The 19664-nt window shown below is 43.8% G+C and overlaps 1 protein-coding gene across 1 annotated transcript; it reads right to left on the bottom strand.

The window, feature by feature from the left end:
* Positions 1 to 579: 579 nt before the first annotated feature.
* LOC116678336 (SNF-related serine/threonine-protein kinase-like) lies at positions 580 to 17981 on the bottom strand. Its single transcript, XM_032508283.1, is given in 10 exon segments — positions 580 to 3232; positions 4512 to 4646; positions 4748 to 4868; positions 4871 to 4959; positions 7160 to 7301; positions 12134 to 12380; positions 13247 to 13293; positions 13296 to 13464; positions 13918 to 14267; positions 17768 to 17981. Coding segments are annotated over 9 exon segments (2397 nt in total). The 5' UTR covers positions 14041 to 14267; positions 17768 to 17981; the 3' UTR covers positions 580 to 1908.
* Between the last annotated feature and the right edge of the window lie 1683 nt (positions 17982 to 19664).

Genomic DNA, 19664 nt, shown 5'->3' with positions numbered 1-19664 from the left:
AAAAGAATGGTCAGAATCGGAGCAGCAGAGGAACAGACATCCTGACTTTTAAGCCCTGGTACAGGTGAAGTTTGGGAAAGGATGGATCCTACATTTCCCACAAGTCAGTAGTGCCTCTTCTTATACCCTCATGAATCTTAAGTCCCACCAGCGGAGCCCCATCCATCGGAGAGATGCGCTAGCCACCAAGTAAACAGAGTATTCAAAACAATCAAACTGATCAAATATACTGTATATTTATAAATTTCAATATTATCTCCAAAATGTTGTTTGTTTGTCAGTCACATTTTAGGATTCAGGATCAGTCCTACAAAACCCAAGGGAATCTTTCATGTCTTATATAACAAATTCCTATACATATTAACCCAGACGTGACCTCAGTGTCCTCAATAGTCCCTATACAGCAATGTTGTAAATGTTTATTTACTCTCCAAAAAGACATATTTGTAAAAAATAAATCATTTCATTTTAGTTTTCATTAAATACCTCACCCAAAACCTATGGAAGGTGGATTGGTAAAAGAAAATGAAGGTGCGCTTTCCCACCTTTCACTCAACAAAAGTCAAGAAACAGACTCCTTTTCACGTCATTTCCTTTTAATAGATCTCTATCATATACATACAGTACAATATGCTCAAGACAGATTTATGGCACATCCATTTTTGTTGTACATTTTGCAGTCGCTGGTATGTTGTGAGGCTACAGTAAAGTGACCGTTTGAAGGTTACGTAGATACAGCAGGTGGATTGACCTCAGTGAGTAAGAATAATGTTGCTACAGCAAAACACATGCACTGTCAAGTTATATATTCCACTAGGGGTGGGTCACACATCCAGTTACACAGACCGATACTTGATACAATTGAAACCCCTTTTGTTGTTTTTGTCTTGGAATACGCTACAACAGTGGCTACCGTGATCCTGGACAGCTGCAGGATGTACATGGTTTCGGTTTGAATTTAAAGAGCTACAACCATTTCATTGTGATGTTTTTATCGTGCCATCAAACACATTTCTAGCTCTGGGTTCAACCGAAAACCTTGAATATCCAGTAGGAGTGGCCAATAATGGTGTATCAGGATCTAGTATTCAGGGTTCTACTGCAATACAATGTTACTGTCAATACTACAGGTACAGAGTACTGATAGGAGGTTATTCACATATGTACAAACTCTGCCATGTAACTGCGCAGAGACTTGACAAGTGAGTGTGCCTTTTCTTTCAGAGTCTGTGGAGACATGTTGGAGATAGAAAAATAAAACAGTGATAGACTACAAAATACTGTGTGCCACCGTCATACTTGTGTGCCGCTGTCCATTTTCTTTGTTCCTTACTGGAATGAAAACACAGGCGTTAACCCTTTCAGTCAGATTTAAAAAAGAAAATACAGTATAAATTTAAATCTTTAAAAATAATGGTATTAAAAAAACAGCATCAAGTACAACAAAAGAGGATATGTAACATGATACTGCAACTCATTCGCTTTCCCTTTTACTCGGCTTATCAGAGTGATGTAGTGGATGTGCACAAAATGTGTACATGTAGTGTATATAAGTGTGTAAGAGCAGGGATGTGAGCACCTCCTGTGTCCATTTCCATACTCAATGTCTCTTATTTCAACACACCAGCGGGTTAAAATGTTCCGTCAGTGTCCAGTTTAATCTGCGGAAAGTGCTTCACATACTTCTACTTGGCATGGCACCCAGGCTCCTCCATGGAGACGTTTTGCGTCTGTAAATGTGCAAAATAGGCATTTGGACTTTCTCCCAGTTATCCACCGTTGAGTGCTGAATAATAGGAAATGGCATAAAATGCGAACCATAACGTGAGCCAGTGGTGACATAACTTAAAAACAAAAGCAAGGTGAGAAGGAAACTATGGATGAGCACTGAGGAAGGGCGGAGGGGCTCTAGATGACCTGGCAGCAGCTGTGTGGGGTGGGGGTACAGAGCAGACCCTCCTTGGGGCTCCGGTGGATGTTGACGGACAGAGTCTTGTCGCTCAGAGGCATCTGCAGAACGCGGTTCTTCATGTTCCTGTGGTTCTCCCGGGCCAGGTCCAGCTCTCCCAGCCTCAGCGTGGCCGTGCAGGGGCCCTCCAGCAGCGGGTCCGCCAGCGCGTCTCCCAGCGACGGGTGGTGGTGGTACGGGTTCCCCCTGGGTGAGGGGCCACCCAGTAGCGAGACCTTGTCCAGGCTACCGGTGGAGCCGCCCATGCACATCCTCCACATGGGATGGTCCTGGGTCTCCCCCGCGACAACGGCACCGCTGCTGCTGCCGCCGCCGCCTCCCCCTCCCCCTCCTCCTCCCCCTCCCCCCGTCAGGTTGTGGAACTGAGAGCTCAGGCACAGGCTCATCAGCTTTAAGCTCTCCACCAGGCCGCTGGCAGCTTTGGCTGTGCCCTTGCCTTGGCACGAACCTGATCCAGGACTAGCACAGCTGGTGGGACTGCCCTGCCCTGACCCCCTTTTCTCTCCATCCTCTCTCCTCCCTTCTCTCTCATCCCCTTGTCCCCCTACAGTCGGCGTGTCTGGTTTATGGTGACTTTCTGTCTCATCGTCACTAGTCTCTGAGCTGGGGGTGAAAGCGGCAACCGGTGCTGTTACATCAGCGCTAGGAGAGGGTACGAGCGTTAGCGGTGATGGTATTCGAGAGTTCAGATTGAGGCTGAGGCTGGGTTTGGGCGGGCCGAATCCATGCAGCTCCCTCCTCTCCTCCTCTTCCTCGTCCTCTTTATCCGCCTCGTGAATCTGATTAAGAACTGGAGCGCTCATACGGGACGTCAGCCGATTACCAGCAGAAGACGGAGACGAAGCGGAAGAGGCTTTGCAACGAAGCACCACTTGAGCAGGTAGTGCAGAAGCGGATAAACCTGTGTCTTCCTCCCCTTCTTCTTCCTCATCCTCCTCCACGCTAAAAAGACTTGGACTACGAGTTTTGCAAGGGCCCACTGAGGTCAGAGAGCCCAGCCTGAGGGCGTTGGAGTGGGGCTTTACCAGGGGTCTGAGCCCCCTCTCCTGGTTCTGTCGTGCAGACTGCTGAGGCTTGGATGCTGGGGTGTGGTGCTCCTGCCGCTGGCTGAGGTCCAGCAGAGCTGTTTTGGGCCTGGGGCCTTTATGGAGGCTCTCAGCACTGCGGGCAGGTGACTGGGGCCCCCCGGGGTGGGAGATAGTCGGACCCCCCAAGCCATCACTGACATCCTGGTTAACATCCACTCTGGTGGGCCAGGACTGCCTGTAAAGGGTTAAACACACAGAGACACCAAGTTTAGGGGGTTGAACAGAATAAGCAATACTGTATGTATGTATTTAGACAGAGGAAACCTACTTCTGTACACAATTAAAAACGCATTTACACCACTACAGCTCACCAATGAACACATTGTATTGGCATTATATTTAACATTATTTACAGCACATAGTGTAAGTCCATAGTCAGACCAAGCCAAGCTCAATAGATTTGAGACTGAGTGTTGGTCTAGGGAGACTGATCTGTGTTTTCTCTGCACAAGAGGCGTGACCAACGGGCATCGTTCAAATGACTCTGTACCCAATTGGACAGTCCTTCAACCAATCAGACCAACGATCCGGGTGACGTAGAAGCGACAGCGGCATCAACGGGTTGCAGAGCTTCGGTCCCCGCTATGTTGAATGTAAACAAGAAGCTGCTTGGTCGCTTCTCTATCGTCATCGTGTTAAACCCGCCAATAGCGCGGCAGGTAGATAATCCCAGTTTGTGATTGGTTCCCCCAAAATTTTGAACTGAAGCAGGAGAATTAAACGTGCAGGTTTCCAGACCGAGCTACAGGGCAAAATCAAATTGGCGGCAGAGTGGGCGGTGTTTATGGAACAAGTTGTCAATTGTACATTTCTAATTTAAATATACTAGATACATAATATTGAGTGTTTCATTTAAGACCCATCCCATAATCAACTTTAGAATAATGAATGGCCATTGCATTTTTGTATTCCAATGTCCTAACGCCATTGAATTTGCATGATGCAAACACACTTAACCAGATGAGATCAAGTAAAATCATAGCAACTGGTTGGTTGATTATAGATTACAGAGCAGAAAGTTAATATCGTATTATCATATTTTTTAAATATTGCCATTTAGTTTCTATGAATAGGTGTAAAACACTAACCAGATATCTAGCTGCTAATGCTAAAGAGCCATCCCAACCAACCTCTTTTATAAATATTCTTGAATCCCTAACAATTTTTTTTAAATTCCAGTTTCTCAATAAGGCAAATATGAGGTATTTGTCCTTTACTTCAAGATATTTTTGGCAGTACATCCCTGATTATGTTGCCGATATGCACCCTCTCTTCTATTATCAGTCTGTCATCCTCTGCTGAAAAAAACAGGCTCCTTCTTTCCATCTGCTGTCAAACTTGTCTTTTAGAAAGTGACAGGACACAGCACTGCAGAGGCAGCACTCTGTCCATCATCATCCGTGTGTGTGTGTGTGTGTGTGTGTGTGTGTGTGTGTGTGTGTGTGTGTGTGTACCTGAACTGGGCCTTGCTGGGGCTGGGTGATCGCGTCTGGCTGTGCTGCTCCTTCTCTTGCCTCTCCCGTAGCATCCTCTCAGCCAGCAGGTAGTATGTAGCTGTGATGTGGTTGTACTGATTCGACTCCAGAGCCCTGAGAAGATGGAGGGACAAATCAATCACACATGCGCGCACACACACACACACACCCACATTTCAACAACGTGTGTGTATATGAGCTAGAGGCAAACATACTCGGTAATGGTGTCTCGGTCTGTGATGGCCCCCAGCACCATACGCTGGATGATGGAGCCGTGCTCCTCCTCCGACAGGCTGCGATGGGACACCAGAGGGGTGGACAGCTTGGTGGCCGGGAGGGGTCGACACCTTGAAGCCATTCGTGGGCCCCGATCTCCTCTGGAGTCGCTCGCTTCTTGGGGTCCCTCTGCAGCATGCGGGCTATAAGGCTGGAAGGAGGCACAACAGAAACATCTGGTCACTACTCCCGCTGGGTTTGGATACACACCAATATTCCCATTATATTTGGGATAATTATGTTTATGAGCTGGCATTAGAATGTTTTAAATAAACACCAAGGTGAGCCAAACTAATCTAGAAGAGAAAATAAAGATTAATGGTATAATTATTACTCAAACTGTCCGCTGTAAACATCCATCACAGTTTACAGACCGACTTCTGTGGGAACTTTGACCCACTGTACTTGCCGTAGTCAATTTATAAATACAGTTTCCCTGTGAAATGAGCAATATTTTTGATATGCTCACTTTTGTTTTACCTCCAAATAAAATGGATTTGATAACCTGGCCGGACTGTTGGCTTGTTTCCAACCTGTCCGATCATCTGAATCTTTCTTGGCCTGTTGTTGAAGACAATGTAATTATCGCGGATAGAAATAGCGGCCGCAAAATGCCTCCGTAAAAGGATACGCGACCCGGATTTCAACAAACCAGAAATGATTCCGATGGACATGCTTTACCCACACAGCACGTCTCTGATTGGATGTTAATAGAAGTTAGCTGGTAAACCAGTGACTGTGACGCATGAATGAAGCAGCTGATGCCAATCAAAAATCAACTTATGGCTATTGAGTGCCTTCTATCTCCAAAGGAATGTGATGCACTTCATTCAACAACATGCTCTTGGTCTAATCGCCTAATAACTCCGCTGGCACGGCAAATGGTGAAATACAAAGATGTTGCTACACCACACTGGAAACTAAAACAGCAAGATCCACATTTTATTTCGAGAGCGCAATCTCACAAATTATTGAGTTCTGGTTTAAAAACACACAAAATCCAAATATGTCCGCTTAAAATGATTTTACTTCACAAAGCCAGCTCAAATTTGAATAACTTAACACCGAAGCACAGTCTGGCATTTAGAGACTTCAATTGTTTGACCCATGGCATGCGATTTTTACACACACACACACACAAAAAAAAAATAATGTTTGTGAAATCATCCAATCAAGTGAATTTAATGTCATGACAGTCCCAAGTTCCCACAAATAGAAATACATTTCTTTGGGGTCCGGGGACGCGTTCCTATATCCCAGTGTATTGTTTGTTAACTGTATCACCTATGCAGCGGATATCCCACAGCAGGGTTATCAGCGTCTGCCTTCAGAACCCAGATCAGTCCGACCCCACCTGGGATCATCCTGGGAACAAGCTATCCACCTTTACTATTTGGTTTTGGTGTGTAGTGTAACTAACTTCCCTAGCTAAATAACTCTCACCAAATAGGACAACGTGCTGTTTGTTTAACCCTTGTGTTGTCTTCCAGTCAAAACTGAAAATCCACCCTTTTGTTGACGTTTTATCGATGTTTTTAACTTTTTATTACGTTTTTGTCCCTTTTTTTCCAACCCTTTTTGTCAATGTTTGTCCCTTTGTTTGGCGTTTTCAACACTACGTAACACTAACTTACTACATTTATAGGAAATTATACCTAATGTTTGAGTTAGACAAGCAGAAATTAGGAATTATTTAGAATAAAATTAAAGGAATGTATGTTGATGGGTAATCCCGGACTGGAATATTTCAACTTTTACTCAATAATATTTTGATTTTTTTTTCAAATGCTATAAAAATTGAATAAGACACCCCAAAATGATCCATCAAAATCACCCCAAAAAGCGTTGTGTGGAATCAATCATGTTATTTGGGGTAATTAAAAAGAACATTGATATGGGAAATTGGGTCAATTTGACCCGAGGACAACATGGGGGTTAAGACCACATGCACAAGCAACTTATCAAATCAAGTGTGCCAATTTTGATATCATATCAATAATTAATAAACTAGTAATGTCATGTCCAAAGACAATGTGGTTTCAGAGCTACAGCCATTCAAAATGTATTTGGTGCCTATTTGGCCTTGCTCTGCTCGAACGCATCGTTAAACCCTCACCATGTTAAAAATAGAGGGCCGATTTTAAAGGGTGCATTAGACACACTTAACGCGGCGCTGCATCTCTGGTGGAGCAGATGGACTGCAGCGCCGAGTGAAAGCAGGACAACGAGGAGCCGAGGAAAGCGAGGCCGCTCCTCTCTTCTCGTTCACACATCTATAAACATGAAATATGCAGCACCTGCAGAGTACTCCGTCCATCTGCGCGGGGCGTGTGCGCGTGCGTGGTACTCACTCTCGGCATGCATGGGAGATGTGTGGGGGCACGGTGTATTTGCAGTCCATGATCATGGTGAGCGTCTCGCTGTCGTTGGTCTCCTGGAAGGGGGGCTGACCGCAGACCAGCATGAAGAGGATCACCCCCAGACTCCAGATATCTGCACAGACACAGAGAGAGAGGGAGAATGGCGTACGTTCATACCAATGACCCTTTTGTGCACATAAAATGCAAACTAAGTTGGAATTCTTTTAAAGTACAGAGCCTCAGAAACTGAAAAAGAATAAGGATGACAGACCAAAATATTCTGTTCTTTCTGCTTAGTGACCTAGATATAAAATAACAAGAGCTGTGCCCCCCCCCCCATCTCAAATAAAGCGTAAATCCTATTCGATGAGAGCTATTTCCATAAATATGTACTGGCTAATGACACATCTGTCCAACCAAGGATGAGGCACTGCACTGCCGCCGGTGTCATGCTCACATTCACACACACACACGCACGCACGCACGCACGCACGCACAAACGTGCAGTCTTGGGAAAATGGTGTTCATCCCTCAAAGCTTCAAACAAATGCTGATTTCATGGTCCGATTGTGCGTCCATTTGTTGAAAGGAGCGACTTTTTCCTCCGGGCCTTTGCCGGCGCTCTGGTCAGCGGGGTGGCCCACTGACACACATTCTGCAGTTGGACACTGACCGACTACGAGCTCAGAGACAGGGACAGAAAAGCGTTCAGTGTGTTGACCCCTTTTTTCACAAAGACTGGAAAGGATTGCAAGATTACGGGCTTTAAGTGAAGTAATGCAGTCTGTAAGTTAAAAAAAAAAGCTGCTAAAGCATTACTTTGTGCGCAGCATGATTATCAGCAAAAATCAGTTGATTTACAATACCGTTCTTCATTTCTAAAGCGGCGTTCATTGATTTTTTTTTGGCCACTTTGGGGCGGCGGTACAAGCTGGAAACACAACCGACCCATCAGCTTATAAACTACATGCACTGAGCAGAAAAAGCTACCAAAGCATTAATTGGGAGATGTGATTCTTGCCAGCTAGTTGCTAATTTTGCTGAGACCAGCTGCCTACCACAACAGTGAAGCTGCAGCTTTAAAACCAAAACTGTGAGCTCAAAGACGCTAAAACGCTTCGTAAAGGTGAGGCGGACTGCAGAGTTGAGGGATAATTCTCTGTCACCATGAGCCACTACTTTAACTGAACTTGCACATAATCCTTTGACTATATAACATTAGTGATTGCAGGGATCACCATTCGATTAAACAAAGGAACTGTGTGAATTTTCTCTTAAATACATTCTGTTGATGACGCTTCTTGTGCCAAATATCAGTTTTACAGTTCATCCCTGACATTATGTACAGTAGCGTGCATCAGTTTGATATACAAAGGCTTATTCCGTACCAAAAAAAGGTGGCAAACTGAGTAAACTAAGTGGGTTTCTCCTCCCCAGCATCCCCAGTGATATGTCTTCCAATCCCTGCAGTTTGCCAGGATACGCTGGAGATTGCAATCTGGTGAATGTGCCAGTTTCCTGTGGGTGGTGAGTGTTTATTGCTCCGAGGCTGCGAAGGAGCGTCTCGTCCTGCTGATGAAGGGAGCGAGCGCCGCTGCAGTCCCCACCACCATCCCCCTAGCCAACGTATCCTGGCAACCGTGACCCCGCCCCCTCATTACTTGCGTCAGCTGTCCGCCAAACTTCCTTCCTCAAGAACTTTATTTATAAACCAGAGGGGGCTGACACATCTCTTGATGACACCTTTCGCTTCACTGCACATTAGCATCCCTTGCTAACGATGCCGGCTACTCATTGGCCACAGCTGGGAGATAAACATCCCTTTGTGCTGCCCCGTGTCGCATTTTAACGCCTATGGTTTGCTTCCCCGAGATAACCAACAAGCACTTAACCCCGAGACTCGTGGGGGGGGGGGGGGGGGGGGAGTTCAACATCCTGTCCTGCTGATCTTTTTCTACAAATTCCTCCACTTGTGCACACTCAATATGCGCAGATATGCATGTGCCCGGGATATGTTCTTTGTAATTGCAATCAGGTAAGTTCATGTTTTTTTTGAAGTGCAGCTTGTGCTTCTCGAAGAGGAGGCAGAAATCTATATTTAACTTTCCATTTACTGGAGGCGAAAAGGAGCGAGCCCACACACTGCATAACATCAGAGGGCAAAAGGAGGCAGACTTCTTTGCATTGCTCATATTAGTGTTAAACCTGGGATTTCTAATCCTTCTCATTTCTTTGCACAAGAATACATTTCACATCTTATTCTGTCCTCAAACTTGTGTTTATTCACACACTGTTTCACACCTTGGGAACTATGACAGGTCTAACCAAGCATGTGAGAGAATGATTTGTTGGTAGAAGCACTTGAAACCTTTTTTTCCCCTCTTCTTTGTGCCTGCTAATTGGCTCCATCTGTGGGACCGACATCACCCCTCTCTATGTGGGATCACTTTCCATTAGGGCTGGGCGATAAGGAGGAAATCCAATATCATGATATTCCTGACCAAATACCTTGATGGCGATATTGCAACAATATTGTATGGTTGGCTATTGGTGCTTTCACAAAATGTTATTCACACAATGAGATTTTTTTGACAAATAATCACCATAATGACTTGGTGGGTAAAGATAAATAATAGAACAGTTAGAACAGCCTGGTAAGTTAGGGTGACCAGACGTCCCCGGTTTTCGGAGACAGTCCCCGGTTTTGGTGACCTGTCCCCGGCTGGATCTGTCCCCGGAAATGTCCCCGGTTTCCACTGTGACTGACAGACCCGAAAGTGGAATGAAAGAAAGAAAACACCGACCAAACGGAGCCGACAGTCGCTCCAGACAAGCTCAGAGATGTTCTAGAAAGCCGTGTTTTACCATGCTAAAATCACTGATTATTTACATGGAGTCTGGGGGCTTTAGCCAACGCAATTTCGCGGACTTTTATGTTTTAAAAAAGGATCTTAATCTTTAACAGAAAGGTCGAGCTCCTTAGAAATCCTGTCCATAATGTTGTCTGTTGGGGGTAAACAGCTCTAGGTCTAGTGTCCCCGTTTTAAGTTTTACAAAAATAAAAACATGACGTGTTTTGGAGGTAAATTTGCTTCTGAGCTGAAAATGTCCCCGGATTTTATCTAAGAAATCTGGTCACCTTATGGTAAGTTCATCATTCAGGTGGCATCCCTTTACTGTAATGCAGCCTGTAGAACCAGGAAAAGACAACACTTATATTATAATATCCCAAATCTAAGACGATATCTAGTCTCATATCGCGATATCAATATAACATTGATACAGCCCAGCCCCACTTTCCATCTTATAGTATTTTCAGCACTTCCTTAAAAGAGCAACAAACTCCAAACCGGTTTGACTTGAGAGAGGGACGAGCGAGGACAGCCTCCTTATCTCTGCAACAAACCGGGCTGGCCGCCACCTGGCACGTCACCTGCGAAACTCAGCACCCTACCGGCTGTCGACATGTTCCTTGGCAGCGGCGTAATCCCGGGCCAGGTCACCTCGAAGCCCCGTAAGTCAGGACTTCTGGCCTCCATTCGGCCTGTTCATATCAAAGTGAATCTACTGATGGGATCGCACAATATTACGTCACGGCTGGGTGGATAATCCCCGCAATTAAAACACTATCATCAATTTAGCTGAGTGAACAAAAGCGCACGGGCAATATGAACACTCCAGAGGACAGAACACACACTCAGTGGGGCAGTCTACGTGATACGCCATATACCCACTAGGAGCAGTCAAGATGGTCCTTCTCTGTGCAAACATGACATTAACTAATGTGAATCACTAAAGTAGATATGGAATGAAAGCCAACTCAAAGCCCCCGAGGGTACTGCAGCAGGTGCTTAGGTTTCAGAAACTACTGAAATGAGCTAGATGAGGCTGATGCTTTATGCTGTAACGTAACAAAAAACAAGTATGGGGTGGTCGCTCTGGGACACGGGTGAGAATGAGGCAAGGAGGGGGAAATCACAGTATACTCACTACAAAAAAGTAGACCACACCACACACACACAGGCATAGATGTCCACAAAATCTGATATGTCATCTGAAACTCAGACAGGCTTTTTCAGGACAGCTGACCACACATGCAGTTAAATTACTATTATTACTACACTTTCAATATTTGGGAGCAGCTCCTCTGCTTGGCCGCAAAAGAGACTGAGACAAAGCGAAGGCAGGCAGAACAAAATAGCCACTGTGATTCCAGAAATATTGAAAATGCTTCTCTGTGACGCAGTAGCCCCTGGGTAAACAGAAAGACTGCTGATGCTATTTCTCGCCCTGTCTCTTTTGCTCTTGTTTCTCTCCGTCCGTTCCTTCCCTCCTCCTTCTCTCCCCCCTCTGAATCTGCACGCCTCTGTTTCATTCCTTTTCCATTACATTTTGATTGAATATCTAAGCCGTGGCTCCGCAAGAATTGGTACCGCTATCGATGGGAGGAGTGCAGGGGGTGGTGGGGGGCAGCGGCGGTCGGGGGGGGAGGCTGCGGGAAACCAATTTCAACCTGATTTGATATCAGATTTTATTATACACAGAAAGGCCATGACTGTCAATGAACATTAACCACAGACCAAAATAAACTGCAGGTGTAGGTCTGCAATTGTGCGGATAAAGTTGTAGCCTAGCTGCCTGGTACACTAACAAAATCCGATCTGTGAGCAGATCTCGTCCTATCAGCTGGCTGATAACGCTGTCTAAGTTGTCTGCGGGGCCCATCCAAAGTACTGTAGGTCATGTACAATATATTCAAGGTGTAATCCCAGCTATCAGTAGGTCACATCTACAAAGAGAGTGTGTGAATGTGAAAGCATCAGTTAACAAGGCTGATAGGCAGTGTGTACCATGTTCTGTTGATGGCAACGCACACTGGACTACGGACTGAGACAGTAAAAGCTGTAATAATTATGTAACTTTTGATATATCGCCACAGATATCTATGTAGGTCTTTAGACTCACCCACAGCAGGCGCGTCATACTCGTCCCCCAGCAGTATTTCAGGAGCGGAGTAGGCCAATGAGCCACAGGAGGTGTTCAGCGTTTTCCCGGGCTGGAAGCGGTTGCTGAAGCCGAAGTCGGTGAGCTTGACGACCCCCTGCTTCTCGAAGAACACCACGTTCTCTGGCTTCAGGTCCCTGTGCACCACGTGCAGCCGGTGACAGTAGGAGATGGCGTGAACAATTTGGGCAAAGTAACACTTGGCCACCTTGGAGAGGAGAGACAGGAACGGTAGCAAGCAATAGTAATGTATCACATATAATAATAATAATTAGCAGTCACATTTAGGTAATTTAGCTTCTCTAATCCATCTGGGATGACCACCAAGCAAACACAGGGCTAACTAGCAACTAGCAATGCCTTTGTGGACTCTTTAAGGCAGTAGTTTAAAATTTGAATTTGCTTTATTGGGGAGAGATAACAAGATCAAAACCAGACTAGTCGTCTGCCCTGTCTCTAGATTTTGTGCTAAGCTACGCTAACCATCTTCTTGCTCTCGCTCTGTGTTTAACGGAAGAGTGGTATTAATGATTTGTATCCAACTCTGTACATGAAAGTTATTTATACGTGCCTCCTTAAATGACATTTGTTTAATTGGGGGGGAAAATGAGTGAATTTCCAGTTTCTAAACTGCTTCTCTGCAGTATAACATGCACAAATCCTACCAAAAATGCCAACTTTTACTTCAACTAACTTTACCGCAAAACCAACGTCAACATGCTTATTGACTACAATGCCACTGCTACCAGTGCAGAATTTGAAAACACCTCATCCATTTTTCCCTGTTGAATTTATACTGTTTCAATGGCTTTCAATGTCAGACAGTTGCCTCCTGGAGTGTGGAATTGATTAACTTGAAGGAATCGGTATGCACAATGCATTGGTGAGCTTCTAACTACCTTTGAAGTGCCCTTCACTGCATTCCCACAAAATAGTCTCAAATCTTAATTCTGCCCATCTTTCACAGGAGAATAACTATGGATATGACACTTTATTGATCTCCTTTCTCTTGCTTTATCTGGAGCAACCCCTGGAGATGGTAGCGAGTCCCCAAGTCAGGTAGGGCGAACTCACCTCTTCAGGGAGGCCTCCGTCGTGCTTCATGATGCAGTCGTACATGTCCCCCCGTCTCCCAGCTCCAGGATGAGGTAGAGCTTGGTGGCCGTGTCGATGACCTCGTAGAGGCGTACCACGTTGGGGTGCTGCACCATCTTCATGCAGCGCACCTCCTGGAACAGGTGGCCCCGCGCCACAGGGTCCAGCTTAGTCTTATCTATCACCTTCACTGCTACCTAGAGGAGCAACATAATGTCAAATACACAACTGATGACAGACAGCTGTCCCAGTCAATTTTAGCAGCAGATTTTGCACACTGTAGAGGTTATTGACACTTTCCGACTAAAGCAGCAAATTGCTGATGCGTAAAGCCGATACTAAAGATGTTGCAATGGTTATCAAAACAGAAACATTACAAGTATTTAGTGTTTTGGTCTTTGTCAGGTGGGTAACGCCTCTAGGAACAACAATGAGACCATCATGCGACGCTAGAACAGTCACAGAAGCCAAGATCAACACAATACGTTGGCAAATCTATCCACTCATCTCGCGTTTGAGACATTACTCAAATATCTCCCAAGTGTTACTCATCACCCTTCTTTGGTATGTCTGTCTCTAAGGGTGAGGCAAATCATTGGCACTCTGCAGTCGTAGTTTGTAGTTGCATGCACAGAAATGGTCGAGCGTACCTTTTCCCCAGTGAATACGTGTCGAGCCAGTTTGACCACAGCAAAGTGTCCACGGCCCAGCGTCTTGTCCAGGTCATACAGCCCGGCGATCTTCCCATCGTGATGACGTTTGAGCCCCGCCATCGCTGCTGGCGGACACGGGCGGAGGAGCTGCCTTCTGGTCTCCAGTCAGTTCTCCATCTCCTCCTGAAGTTCGGTGGAATCTGGCTCGATGGATTTGAGACCAGCTGCAGGTTTCTCGATGCAGTTTCAGGGATTTGATGATGAGATCCCCTGCTGGATGGCGAATACTCACAGAGCTTTGTCCTGCTGCGCTGCCAGTGCTCACTTCAACCCCATCTTCTTTTGATCTTAGGGTGAAAATGGTACAAGACAGAGAGAGAAAGAGAGAGGGCATCAAATCTCACCCATTCCTTTTGACAATATAACCCTTCAAGGAATCTCTCCAATGAACTGAGTCACTGCCTCATAAACCTGTCCGATGAACTGTGATCCTCAAGTCCACATTCTCTGCATGTTAGTGGCTCATTAATAATTGGATGAGTCAAAATACCAAATCTACAAAAAAAAATGAAACTAAGACTCTACAGCTAGGCTGTCAGCGTGCTAACACGCTCACAATGACACTGTTATGTCATGCTAACGTGCTGATGGTTAGCAGTAGAATGTTTCCCAAGTTCACCCTCTTAGTGTATCTTTTAAACATTTGGTTATTAGCACTTAACAAAAGGTACAGCTAACGGTGATGGGAATGATGCCCCTTTTGCAAGCATTTGGTCATAACCAAAGTATTGGATGAATTAAAATTAAAATGAGGTTGCCAAGCCCAGCTGCTAGAGTGACTATAACTGACATGTGGTTGCATATTAGCATTTCATTTAACAATAAAATCTGTTACAATTGTGAAATCAAAAGACGTTTTCCAATCTTAATTTACTACAAAACCAAAAAGCTAAATTAAAACTTAAACTAATAGTTCCAGACCCAGAAGTGTACCAACCAACAAATGGCCTGTATCATCAAATATACCGATGACTCAGTTTTCTATATGGATAATTGGAGACAACTGGCACTAGATAAGAGTATGCGTGCTGCGTTATATATGCATTAGGACCCAAGGGTCCTCTTGCATATATACAATTAACTCATGTAAGTATTAACAAGACATTTCTTACTTTAATTTATACTCTAACACAGCTTTGATAAAGTATTTTCCATACAGGAAAGGTAGGTTCAATTTAACCAATATTTGTATTATGATTCATTTGTTTATATTATTCCATTAGTAATTAGTTGTTTAGTGTCTGAAATGTCAAGAAAGGTAATAAATAAGTTCTTAAAAACCCAAGGTGACGCCTTTTTAAGAGTCCAAAACCCAAAGATATTCAATTAACATAGAAATCAAACAGAGAAAAACAGAAACTCCTAACATTTGAGATGTTGGAACCATAATTAAAAAAATTGTTCTTGATGAAATGACTCAAATGATTAATGTATTGTGTTGTCTTCCCGTCAACCATGAAACGTTATTATCACTTTTTTCGACATCTTTGTCACTTTTTCAACGTTGTGGGTGCTTTTTTGATGTTTTTTCCAAGTTTCTTTGATATTTCTAATGTTGATTTTTTTTCAGTGCTTATTTCGAAGGCCCACTTTTTATGAAAAAACAAAAATGAAAACAGGTCAAATTTGACCCAAGGACAACATGAGGGTTAAAACTATTGCTGTAATATTCTGTTAATCTAACAGAATTTCTTCATAATGAATGTGTCATATGATATGTTCTGCCCCTCGTGGATGACAAAACTCTACTATTCTAAACTAACTATTAAAGTACTAACTCGGCCCCTCCGCTCTGTTCACCAGAATACGGCGTGTTGCTTCAGAGCCCTGATTATGCAACAACGCCTCCAGGGGAGGCACGGCATTCCTGCCAGGAATCTACCTGCGTGCCAAGAGCACACAGGTGGCAAAAACCACACAATGTTACAGGAAAAGAGGAACATTCCTGGGTGGTGATCCTCGTCTAGGTGTGTCCCACTCACCTGAATTCACAAAGATAACTGCCAATCAATCAGGCATAACTGTTGCCAGGGAACATGCCTTATCAACAGATACAGTAAGATGAAAAAATGAAAGCGTCTCTAACCCACCGGCAATCTGTGGTTGCTCAAATGAAACGTTGAAAAGACTAAAAAGCTCTTTGGGTTTTTCTATGTGATCCTCAGTTTGTACCAGTGAGTCATTTTTCTTAAAACAGGAGGATGACATCTCTATCTGTCTCTGCTCACACACACACACACACACACACACACACACACACACACACACACACACACACACACACACACACACAGGACAGGTTAGGTTAGGTAAGATCAACATGGGCTGTCGGATGGTGGTGAGCTGTTGTGTTGGCCTGGGTCAAACCAGGATCTGCTATTCTAAATCCAGACCTCTTACCTCAAGAGTGTGTTTTTAGTCCCTTGATTGGTTTAAAGATGGGTGAAATTGCAAGATAAATGCACTTGATACTTGATGTCCATGTAAACATACAGTACAGCAGTGCACAGTCGTGTGCGCTTTGTGGTCGGTTATGTAACTGTTCAAGATGCAAAATCTATTGATTTACGAGGTAGTAGTTTGCATGAGTGCACCCAAACACACACATATATGAGGTCAAGGACCTGTTACATAACAGCTGCTCCACTCTCATTGCCAAGGCTCAAGATATGAATTGGGGGTTATCAAGTATCCATTTCCTGGTCTAAAATACAACCTTGATTAAGATATTTAAGATATTAATGTGTCAAAGTTGTAAAAAGTCAGTTTAAAAGCAAATGTTTTGACACACTGCAGATGGTAGGCAATTCAAGATTTAACACTGGTTCAACAATCTGGTAGTGTTAAAGAAATAATACAATGGTACCAACTGTTTTGGCAAGTCCCCACTAATACGAATTACAGGGGGGTTTTTTAGAGTAAAAACTAAAATTGGCTTTGAAAAGTTATCATTTTCAGCAGAAGAAATGTGTTTTTGTCCTGCTGTTCTAGCCTAATAATCTCATGGCCCCTCAGAATGTACTTGCGACCCCTTGCAGGGATCCCTGTACCCAGGTTGGGAACCACTGCTACTTGTATATACACAATATGACAGAAATATGTACATCACTGGAGGGAATACTGTCGGAGGGACACCACAGGATTGGTTGTACCATATAAATATGGTAAGTCCCTATAGAAATAATACAAGAACAATGTAGTGCTTTATTCTGCTGGACTATGTACTTTATATTCACACACTGAATATAAGCAGCCTTTAAGAATGCCCTATGCATAGAACATAGTATTCACTACACTACTACATTATCTTGCCTGTATGGGGTTATTGTAGGACTATAATAAAGATACCAATAAGAGGTCAGTGTTACACAATCCCACAGGAACACTTCAGGTCCCTACAGTTGGATATAATAGAATGATAGTAGCATCACATGTATGATAAATATGTCACTACAGACAACTAAGGAATATCAAGGGGTCGTTGTATTCAAGTTATTATCACTGCATAGGTGCTACTGTCCATTTGGGACCCTTCCAACCCCCCCCTCTACTGTCAACATGCCTGTTGGCTGCATCCACAATAACACAACAGCGCAGAGCAGCCTGCGCCAACAGCACACACGAGAGCTGTGAAAACACGGACAGCATGCTAGCACGCGCTTCGAAGGATACGTATTAAAGAAAAATAGTACCCTCTAATATCCAACGGAGCCAAGCTAAAGTTGACACATACTACTACAGGGGGCCCTCACCACCAGCCTGCATGCGCTTCCCCAGTCCTACTTACCACAGAGGAACCTGAAGCAGCGCCAGTCGTCCTATCTGTTCCCTTAAAAACTGCGGATGTATACAGGGCGACGCGCGGTGAACTGCGTGCTTTAACCGGGCTGAAATCGTCCGGCAGTCGGTACCGAGCAACAGAAGACCGGGCAACGATTATTCCAATGAATCCCTGTGTAAGTCTGTCCCACTGTCTTCAACTCAAACCTCCGTCTTTCTCTCCCCTCTCTCCACTCGCTCTTAATTCAGCTGCGACAAAAACACTGGTAGCAGGATACTACAGGACGTTGGATTTCAAAATAAAAGCATGTCCTTATTAGTTTAGTAGTTGAATGGTTAAAGCTATGAAATACGTCTTTTGGTAACGTTCTGAGATGTAAATCGTGATTTTCAATTGAATGTTTTATTAATGTGTCTGTTTTTAAACATTAAACTATTACAATTAAGATATGAATAAATGTTATTTATTTGTCTAATAATTTGATAGGCATGTGACCTTTTGCTTTCAGCTTCTTTCCAAACTTTTGGCATATATTTATATATATATGCATACTGCATACCAAGACATGAAAGAACTAACACAGCAATACAGAAGTCAAACTTGGGATGTATTTAGCAATGACTGAGAACTGCTAAGGTAAAGAAATAACTCTAAAACTGTGAGTAGGCTAACAGGTAACCTCAAAGCATAGGTATACTTTTCTTTTTTTCCCCAACAGTGACATCGACCCCCTTTTTTATGCTGCCCAAACAGGATATAAAATGGGCACTTTTTAATCTATGATTTTATTTTGAAGGACAGTTGGCTTGTTTTCCGGTGTCATTACTACTGAATGACAGCTTACTCACTGCGCATCCGTAGCTAACCATTCATCTTTGACGTCAGAACTACGCTCAGAGAAAAGCTTGTTTGACAGGCCTTATAATAACACAGGATGTACTTTATTTTTACATGACCCACGTTAACATTATTTACAAAAAAATTAAATTAACTGTGAAATGGATATATGGATCAGTCAGGATACAGAAGAATATTATAGGTAATTATCAGCTGTTGAGTTGGCCCTACTCGGGCCTCCTCCAACACCCGTCCTAGGCCACATCTCTTGGGCTGTCAGAGAGGAATCCAACCCTTGGTGTGTGGTGGTGGTCAGAGGGGAGGTGTGTTGGCATTAACAGTGTTGTGTCCCTGTTCTCTAATCTGAACTTGCTGGACAATGCTAAAGTGTGTTGTGTAATATTTACAAGCTCCTGCGTGGGATTTGAAGTAGAGCCCGTTTACCTGGGGACTGGATCTCCTACCATGCTTATTGATCTCAGCCAGGACTGGGCTGCAGGCTGCAGATGGTCTGTAATAAGATGCTACAAGTCAAAGCCACCGATGAGTGGTGAATGACACCAATTCAATTAAAAAAAATATTCATTTTGCAAGATTTTCTGTTTCTTTAAGTAAATAAAGATAGACAAAGGGGTCCAAATCCACCATTTGCTGCAACTGCCATCTAGTGGATGCTTGGGAAAAGGCTTCAAACCCAACAATAGAATATTATTTTGTCCAACGTTTTGATTTAAATGGATTTTCCATCCTATTTCAAATCAAACAATTCACACTCATGATTCTACCAGGGCTGAAGTGAAGTCCTAGGCCAAGACTAGATTAGTAAAGCAAAGGTCCTAAACACTTATTTATAACGAAGTTGATCTGAACAGGTCCTCAGCTTAGAAACTCGTTTCTATTCCCTTAACAAAGCACAAGCAGCAACACTAACACAGGAAAACGGTCCCAAACATTAAAACTATATGACAAAGAAAACTCAGAATCTGGTACAGCTCTAAATAAGAAAACTACACCTTTGTAAAAATGCACAGTTCCATATAAAAGGAGTGAAAACATTGGGAATTAT

This window comes from Etheostoma spectabile, unplaced genomic scaffold, assembly GCF_008692095.1.
Source record: "Etheostoma spectabile isolate EspeVRDwgs_2016 unplaced genomic scaffold, UIUC_Espe_1.0 scaffold00006999, whole genome shotgun sequence".
In the NCBI taxonomy this organism is placed as follows: domain Eukaryota; kingdom Metazoa; phylum Chordata; class Actinopteri; order Perciformes; family Percidae; genus Etheostoma; species Etheostoma spectabile.
The sequence above is the reverse complement of the archived record's forward strand: the minus strand, read 5'-3'. Positions and strand labels throughout refer to the sequence as shown.